General features: G+C 43.7%; 1 protein-coding gene across 1 annotated transcript in view; it reads right to left on the bottom strand.

Moving 5' to 3' along the window:
- Positions 1–535: 535 nt before the first annotated feature.
- Positions 536–9,802, bottom strand: part of LOC142481025 (putative ATP-dependent RNA helicase DDX60) — a gene marked incomplete at both ends in the record, with an annotated part of 34,207 nt that continues 24,940 nt past the window's right edge. Inside the window, 3 exons of the mRNA XM_075582726.1 lie at positions 536–655; positions 8,142–8,291; positions 9,246–9,401. Coding sequence (XP_075438841.1) covers positions 536–655; positions 8,142–8,291; positions 9,246–9,401 — 426 coding nt within the window. The remainder of the gene's footprint in view (positions 656–8,141; positions 8,292–9,245; positions 9,402–9,802) is intronic.

Genomic DNA, 9,802 nt, shown 5'->3' with positions numbered 1-9,802 from the left:
CTTGGGCAAGCTACCCCTGCATCTGAACAAGTTCCTCACCCCCTATCACACGCAAGACTTATCACCTGAGGTCTGACTCCAAGGGACTTTTCATGGTCCCAAGGCTCAACAAAGAAGCTATCCCTCCTCCTCCCCTTACCATGCATCCCACACCTGGAACAACCTACCCGAGACTCTCAAAACCGCCACCAGTCTAAGTTCTTTCAAAAGTAAAGCTGTCTAACATTTTAATTTGGTCTGTAATGGTTACATAGGCCTATAACTTATTTTATCTTTAACTGTTTATGCAATGTCTTTATGTTTAATGTATAACCCAGTTTACCTAATGTAATGCAATGTATTTAAATATAACGTATATCCCTGTCCACCTAATGTAACCATGTATCTGTCATTATAACTCTGTGCCCAGGACATACTTGAAACTCTCAATGTATTACTTCCTGGTAAAACATTTTATAAATAAATACTTATCACACAATATGAAACCTGTTTTTGTAACTATTAAAATGTAGGAATAGTAAAGAGGAATACATACTTGACTGTTTAGTGCATCAGTACGATAATCTCTTGTGAAAACACCACACAGTGCTATGCCATTTGGCATATCTTTGGTAAATTGATAAGATACAGTGGCCACCACTTGGTTCACAAGAGCCTATTAATTCAAACAAATGCATTAAATGAATAACAATAACAGATATGCATACACACTGGAAATATCTATAGAGTCATGGTTTAGTTGTAAGAATTCTGCTCGATTTGTGTCGAGTTTTGCTGCCAGTTCAGATTTTCCAGGTTGCCTGCCCTTTCTGCTCAAACTGGCCATTTTGTGTACTGGCAGGCTGCTATATAAAGCTGCAGTTCCTGGAGGGAGTCGCCAAGCAAAGTTCTAAATGTTTACAGCTCTTGTTGATCTTTGCAATTACACTATACCCTTTTGCCTGTTTTGATTCCTCTGTTGCTGACCCTGGACCGTGACCCCGACCTCGCTGATTTCTGCCTGCCTGACCTCTGCCTGTCTCCTGGACTTTGCAACACTGCCACCAGCCCTGACCTATGCCTGTCTCCTGGATTTTGCAACTCTGCCAACAGCCCTGACCGCTGCCTGTCACGGTAGACCAGAAATTTTAACACATAAATTATCTGGATCCTTTGATTGAGCAAAATAAGAGATAAAATAAATTATCATTTATTTACAGAATGAACACACACACGATTATTTGTAAAAAAAACATTTAAAATACACTTACTGGGACGGGGCAAAACAAAATCTTCTATTTCCGGAACGAACTGTTTAGAAATAGAGTCTCTAGGCACAATTCCCCAGGAGCGGGAGTTGCACACAAATAGAGCTGAAAACAGTCTTTAGACACTGGCGCCGCTCGCAACCAATGTTTCTCCTCCAAAGCTGCTTACTTCGTTCTACCACCGTAGAATTGGTTTTGGATTCCTTAGTTCTTACGAACTCTTGACTTGGGTTACGATATTATAAAGTTTAAAATCCAGCTTAGACGAATCTGACTCCCGATCGGCTGCAGGGAATCTTATACCATACAAAATACCTATCTGTAACCTCTGCAGCGAATCTCCTCAGTGAGAATAATATTCTCATCTATCCCAGGGTTGCCCATACTTGGCAAACCTGGCAGAGGGGCTTCTTAGTTTGCTAAAGGCATGCGCGAACCTCGCACCTCTGCCGCTTAGCATACCAGAGCCACCCCCCTTACCTGGCGACATTTTGTCTGGGCTGGACGGACATCTGGGCCATTTGCCTGGACATTTGCTAAGATGGGGATACTTTCATTCATAAATTTTTATATAACTTTATAAAAATTGCATTATAACCTTTTTTAATGATTTTACTCCCCCAGCGCTCACAGCAAATCTCAGCGAGCTAGGACATTCCTAGCAGAAGTTATCTAAAAGCCGGGCGCTGTGCTGCGTTCTCCTGGGTTTTAAAACCATTTTTCCTTTGCGCTGTTACAGGAAAACACTGCTATTTAAATAAATTTTACAGTAGAAAAAACATTATTCTCGCCACCTTATACCTGGCGAGAGACACAGATATTTTTATTAAAAGCACAGTGTTGCGGCCAATACTGGGTTGCCGAGCTGACAGTCTACAATCCCCATTAAGGCTCTGGGGCACCCAGCCTGACATAATACCTTGCCTGGGTACCCCTTCACCGTCACACTGCCAGCTTACCGACTATGGATACTCTTACAGAACTCTGTCCCTGGGCTCTGGTCGGTTAATTTGCATCCCTACCTCAGCCCTGCAGGTCCGCTTTCTGATTTGAGATGATCACCATCACATTTTGCTAGGCCAAACATGAACCCCGCTGAGGTAGCGCAAGCCCTATCTCTCCAAAGGGAACTACTCGGAGATCATGAGATACGCCTTGTCCAGCAAAACCAACAGGTGGCACTAATTTCTAGCCAACTTCAGGACATCATCATCTGGCTGGATACATTACAGGTGGGTTCTACCCCTGCACCACCATTGCTGGCAGCGTCTCCAGCGCCAGCTCTCATCCCCTATGCCCAGGGAACCACGGATCCCGACGCCTCTATGTAACGGAGGGAACCCTATGACATGTAGTGGATTTTTGAATCAGTGTTCGATCCAGTTCGAACTCCAGCCCTCCATGTTCTTCCCCCATCGATCCAGGGTAGCATACATGATTTCACTACTGACAGATGAGGCTTTGGCCTGGGCATCTCCTCTGGGAAAATGAATCCCCACTGATTGACAACGTTGACTTTCTCCAAGCATTCAAAAGAGTTTTTGACACTCCTGGTCGCGGGTTCTCTGCTTCTGCTGTGCTCCTTCGAATCCGGCAAGGAACCTGCACTGTGGGCCAGTATGCCATTGAATTCTGTACCCTTGCTGCGGAGATGGGCTGGAACAATGAAGCTCTGCTGGCAGCATTTTGGCAAGGCCTTTTTGAGTGTTTAAAGGACAAACTGACTTGCCAGGACACCCCCAAGGACCTGGAGGAATTAAATGCTCTCTGTATCTGAGTGGATCTCCGGATGCAAGAATGACAGACCAAGCGAGACCGGCCCTCAAAAACCCCAATAATTCGGCTTGGCCCCCACATTCAGACTCCTCTTTCTACACCTCTATCAGAGGAGGAACCAATGCAATTAGGTGATACCAAATTACCCAAACAGGAGAGAACTAGGAGATGTGTCAGGGGGGCTGTGTCTGTACTGTGGACTCAAAGGTCATCTTACCCGAAATTGTCCTAAATCGGGAAACACTAGTGCCCAGCCAAGATAGAGGAATATTCTTTGGGCATTTCTTTTATTCCTCCTCTGTCACAACCTTCATGGCTGCTCCTGCCGGTTTCACTCTCCTGGGCACCAGCTTCCATCTTCACTCAGGCTTTGTGGATTCAGGTGCCAAAGGGAATTTCATTGACCACGCATTTGCGGAACTCCACTCTGTTCCTCTCCGTACAGGGAGATTCCGTTGCCAGTAGTGGCTATTGATCGAAGACCTCTAATAGCTGGGACCATCACCCTCAAGGCTAAGCCTTTGCTGGTTACGGTTGGAGCACTTCACAAAAATACACTGTAATTCTATGTTAGTTGCTCTCCCTCGACTCCAGTGGTCCTAAGACTTCCCTAATTGCGGCACCACAACCCTAAGACCAATTGGGCAACCAATCATGTGACAGCCTGGGGACAACATTGCCATGGATTCTGTCTCCCAGGGTCTCGAACTATCTCCGAGGTTCAGCTACCAACAGAGACTTCCTTGTCATGCCTGCCAGTTTCTTACCAGGACTTTGCAGATGTATCCGACAACAAACAGGCAGAGGAGTTACCACCACACTGACCTTATGATTGTGCAATCGACCTGCTTCCAAGGGCTATCCCTCCATGAGACTGCACTTACCCCTTTTCGGAACCAGAAACTGAGGCTATGTGTGAATACATTTCAGAGAACCTTCAGCGTAGGTTTATCCGCAAATCAAGTTCTCATGCTGTTGCAGGTTTCTTCTTTGTTTCCAAAAAAGACAGTTGTCTCAGGCCATGTATCGATTACAGAGGCCTAAATAAAATCACTGTAAAAAAATCGGTATCCTCGACCCCTCATTCCTGAACTGTTAGACCACTTATGCAAGGCCATGATCTTCACCAAACTGGATCTCCGAGGAGCTTACAATTTAATTCGGATCAGAGAGGGTGATGAGTGGAAGACAGCCTTTAATACCCGTGATGGCCACTACAAATACCTAGCCATGCCATTCGGCTTATGCGACGCATCAGCCGTATTAAAAAATATGTCATCAATGAGATCTTCAGGGATTTATTGACCAATTTTTTCGTAGTGTATATGGACGATATCCTTATTTTTTCCAATTCTTTGTCTGAACATTGGGCACAGGTTAGACAGGTCCTTCAAAGACTTCTGGATCACTCCCTCTTTGCCAAGCTCGAGAAATGTCAGTTGGAACAAAAGAAGATTTCCTTCCTTCGGTATTTCATCTCTTCCCGTGGGTTTGAGATGGATCGTGCGAAAGTATCGGTAGTACTGGATTGACCTTTACCGATAGGCCTTAAACCAATTCAACGATTTCTTGGGTTTGTCAACTACTATCAGCGTTTTATCAGGAACTTCTCTAAGGTGGTTGCACCCATTACGGCTCTTACAAAGAAAGGGGCGAATCATAAGATATGGCCCTCTGAGGCTCTTTTAGCTTTCGAGAAGCTCAAGTCTTTTCGTCCGCATTTGTGCTGATCCATCCAGATCCTATGAAACCATTCGTGCTTGAAGTAGACGCATCTGACGGCAACCGGAGCCGTCCTTTCTCAAAGAAAGGATTTTCAGAGGAAACTCCACCCCTGTGCCTTCTTTTCTAAAACAAAATTCTGCCGCAGAAAGAAATTATGATGTTGGAAATCGTGAACTTCTGGCTCTAGAAGAATGAAGACATTTGCTTGAGGGGGTCAACTTCTCCGATCACAATCCTTACAGATCACAAGAACCTTGAGCAAGGTGGGCTCTCTTCTTCACTCGGTTCAACTTTGTGATCTCTTATAGTCCAGGATCCAAGTACTGTAGTGCCGACGAGTATTCTAAAACCAATCTGGGGCAATCACCAAATAGACCCAGGTACATACTGGGTACATGCTGAAAACATGCTGGGTAAATGCTGCAACATTTCTGCAGACAGACTAATGGCCCATCGGATTAACAGCGGGGGTCCCTGGCAATCCCATTCAAACTGAATGGGACTGCCAGGGACCCCTAATATGGTAATCCGATGGGCCATTAGTCTCTGCAGAAATGTCACTGAAATGTTTGCAGCATGTATGCAGCATGTACCTGGATCTTGTTGGTTATAGCCCCAGATTTTCCAAGGCAAGTTTAAGGCATGTGTTAGAATACTCGTCGGCGCACCTGTACGTTAAGGCAGATGATCTGTCCAGGCAATTTGCTCATGACGGTTCCGAGGAGATAGAGCAGGAGCCCATCATTCCATCTTCACAGATTATCTCTGCCGTATCATCTTCACTTCTGCTCCAAATTTCACAGGCTCAGGCAGAGGATCCCAGGTAAACGTCCACATGTTCATCTAAACTATTTCCCCCCCCAATTTCGAAGTGTGGTGATGCAATGGGGCCATAACTCCAAGACAGCGGGTGAACAGGGGTACAGGAAGACGTGATTTACTCGAATGAATCTTTTTGTGGCCAGAGATCAGGCATGAAGGACTTTTTGGCAGCCTGAGTTATAAGGCGCCCAGACTAAGGTGCAGAGGATGTTACCATGTGGGCTACTCCAACCCTTACCAGTTCCCGCCCATCCGTGGACCCAGATATCCATTGATTTTATCGTGGAACTGCCACCCTCCAGGGGTATGACTACCATACTAGTAGTAGACGATCGAGTCACAAGCCAAGCCCTTTTTGTTGCCCTGCTGCCCTTCCTTATTCCAGTCCTCTCTCTGGAGTCCCTGCAGTGGATGATACGATCAAAGAACTTCAATCACTCTGGAAGAAGATTCAGACCAATATGACCAAAGCTGCACTCCATCAAAAAACCCAGACGGATAAATGTCGATGACCACCTCCCCCGTTTCAAGTGGGAGATCACGTTTGGCTGGCTACAAAAAATATCCGACTGAAACTGCCCTCTTTCAAACTCAGCCCAAGTTCTTTGGACCTTACAAAATTCTGATACAGGTCAATCCGGTGGCATTCAAACTGGAACGTCCGGATAACTTAAGGATACATAAGGATCCAGAGTTACACATCTCCCTGCTCAAACTGTTCATCCAGAATGCTTTCTCTCCTCTTATTCTCTCTCTTCCTAGACCATTTCTCGTGGATGGCCAGGAGAAATTTGAAGTACGCCAGGTACTGGATTCCCATAGAACCCGTGTCAGGCTTCAATACTTGGTCCATTGGAAGGGTTATGGACCCAAAGAGAATTCATGGATCAAATCTGGGGATGTCCATGCCCCAAGACAGGTCTGGGCATTTCATCGGAAATTCCCTGTCAAACTGGCTTAGATCACCCGGAGGTCTAGCCTAGAGAGGGGGGTACTGTAAGGATTCTGCGTGCCAGGTTTTGCTGCCAGTTCAGGTTTTCCAGGTTGCCTGCCCTTTCTGCTCAAACTGGGAATTTTGTGCACTGGCAGCCTGCTATATAAAGCTGCAGTTCCTGATGGGTGTCGCCGAGCAAAGTTCTAAACGTTTGCAGCTCTTGTTGATCTTTGCAGTCACGCTATACTGTTTTGCCTGTTTTGACTCCCCTGTTGCTGACCCCAGACCGTGACCTTGACTTCGCTGCTTTCTGCCTGCCCTGACCTCTGCCTGTCTCCTGGACTTTGCAACTCTGCCGCCAGCCCTGGCACCTGCATGCTTACTGACTACGTATACTCTTACAGGACTCTGTCCCTGGGTTCTGGTTGGTTTATTTGCATCCTTACTTCAGCCCTGGGGGTCCACTTCCTGATTTGAGATGAGCATGTCACATTAGTTGTGCTAGAATTCTACAACAAAACTAGAGGGGATGTGCAAATATTTTGCTCAAGTTAGAAAGACACAAAAAAATATGCCTATTTGCAGATTATATTTGAGGACATTGCAAATTGCAACACAGAAGTAAATGGCCTCCTTTATATACTAAGCCCTTAACATGGCCCTTTATATACTAAGATTAAGAGAAGATCCTCCAGGCAAAATCATTAACTTTTATTAATTACGACAGACAGTTGCCGGTTATGTCTTTCTATACTACTATTTTTTGATGTGCATACTGTACCTTATCCTTTTTTTATTGTTACAGTACCTTTATATACTGACTATTTTGCAGAACTCTGGCAAAAGAGGAAAAATGTCACAGTAATCTTGCAAACATATTGCATTTAAGTCTATTTTCGTGTATTCCTAGAGCAATGTGAACTTTCACAAAATAGAGCAGAAAATTGTGATTTATTTTTTAAAGCAAGTTTGAAGACATCCATATAACTGTGGACAAACCTATAGTTACTTATTTGAAGAGGACAGGAATTGCAGGGGAATTAGACTAAATGAGCAGAGAGGGCTGAAAGAGTATCTCAGTGAATTACATCTCTGAATGCAGGGCAGCCTGGTTTAACCTTTGAGAGCAAGAGGGGCCACAACACCAGAGTGCCTTGGGTCGTCCGGTATTCGTAATCAATTGACCGCTTCTCCAAAGTGGATACATGATCGCTCTGTCACATATGATGGAACAGAAGTAGAAGAGTCCCCAAGTCTCTCTTTCGTTTCTCATCAGTGAAGGAGCACGGGACGTGATCTCCCATAGCAAAACAAGCACTTTTTATTTTTAACATCACTGCAACATAGTAGCTATGTCTCAGGGCACTCAAATGTTTAAATCCCTGGGTCAGCTCCTTGTGACCTTGGTCAAGACACTTCATCTCTCTCTGCCTCAGGCACCAAGACTACATTGTCAGCTCTACAGGGCAACACCTAAGTGTTACTTTAAAGGTTTATGTACAGTGCTGTGAATATTATGTTTAGGGAGGATAACATGTCCCTTAAGGGCCACCACATTATAAGATGAATGAGAAAAGGAGCCACTTGATACAATACCACAATAATAACACATAATACAATAATTACAGAAGCTCTACCTTTGTAGGCGCAACATACACAACAACACCTTCATTGCCTTCTTTCAAGATTTTCTCCATGCAGTAGTAGGAGGCATATGTTTTTCCTGAAGATGTTGGGGCGACAATCACTGCAGACTCATTATTGTCAACCACGTCAAGAAGCTCTCGCTGTTAGTGAAACAGAAATGTGTCTGTTACAGTACTTGCACTGCTGCATTGCAATCTGGCCACTGATCATTTTTTGTGAATGGTAATATTAAACTGAAACACCTCCAGGTAATTTTTTCTTAATCAAACTCCTAACAATTGTAGTTTCAGTGATTGCGTGTCTGATGTGATTAAAATGGTGGCACATTGTTGTCTGTTCTGATGTAACGTGTCAGTGGGAACAAAAATGGCTGTTACATTTGTATCTATAGATCAATATGCCTTAAGGTGCACTAATGGCATAGCAAAATGCTATGGTGTAGAGCGGGCACTACCGACATCAATGGGATTTTCCATGTACTGTATTAGTGCCTGGTGGGCCCTATCACACGTGAATCAATAATTCCCCAAATCTTAGCACTGTTTCTAGGACAATAGTATAAAGATACATGTTCAAAGCTGACATAAGGTCTACTAGCACAGTTTAAAATAAATAAATCTGCAGGAAATTCTGACTGTTAACTTGGTTGTTAAAGCAGCAATACTACTTTTCAACTTTTAAAAAATTATTATTTTTTATATGTAAAGCATGGGACAATGTATAATTCTACATTGTTACCGAAACTGGCAATCGTTTGGTGATTCAGTCAGGGTAACTCAACAGCATGAGATATGAATGTAATTTTGAATCCAAATATGTGTTAAATGCAGGAAGTGACCAAAAACCATTGCTTTACCATTACTGTGTACACATGAAAAAGACACGTGCTCTTTTTGAAAGATTTGTACAGACTAAAACTGTACATCTCTGTGGTTGGTTCTTGAAGATCAATACTTCTACAACTATGCACAGCTTTGATTGATGTGATTTTTTTAATTGACATTTTTGTAAGGTAAAAGCTATCACTTTGCCTGGCAATTCAATGATGTCAGTGCTTCTTACATCTTGATCCTGAGAAGCAACTATTTAATTACCTGCCACGTGTCTGGTATAAAATGTTGCACTCTTGGGTCAGGATCAGTTCTCTCCTCTCTCAACAAGTAAGGACCCATGTACTGCATCTGGAAACGAGCGGAGCCAACTCCAACTGAATATTTGATCTCTCTCTTCTCATCTTCCACGTTGGTTTCCTGTCAGTTTTTCAATTTGATGTTTATTTCTACTTATTATTTCATTTCAATATTACATTTATATTGCTAGAAAGGCATGTGGGATATTTGATTTTGGCCCATAGTTAATAAGTGGTGTTTTTTCATAAGAAACCTTCTGGGGCAGCCGCAAGAAGTGAATAGGTAGTAAGGTGACTAAGTTCTGGAAAAAGTATTAGGGAATAGAACCACTTAATAAATATGCAACAAATATATATGATAGACAGCACTCAATTTGGATGAAGATGAAAGATAAGCGGTGCACAAAGGAACAAGGAGGAACCCAAATTCCTCCACATAAATAGGATCAGGCCTCCTGTGAGCCACTCAGGTAACGCACCACACGTCCCTAGACACAGGAGAAAGTGGGCTACAACATAATC

Source organism: Ascaphus truei, unplaced genomic scaffold (assembly GCF_040206685.1).
Source record: "Ascaphus truei isolate aAscTru1 unplaced genomic scaffold, aAscTru1.hap1 HAP1_SCAFFOLD_2423, whole genome shotgun sequence".
NCBI classification, from domain to species: Eukaryota; Metazoa; Chordata; class Amphibia; order Anura; family Ascaphidae; genus Ascaphus; species Ascaphus truei.
This window is presented reverse-complemented; position numbering and strand designations above follow the sequence as displayed.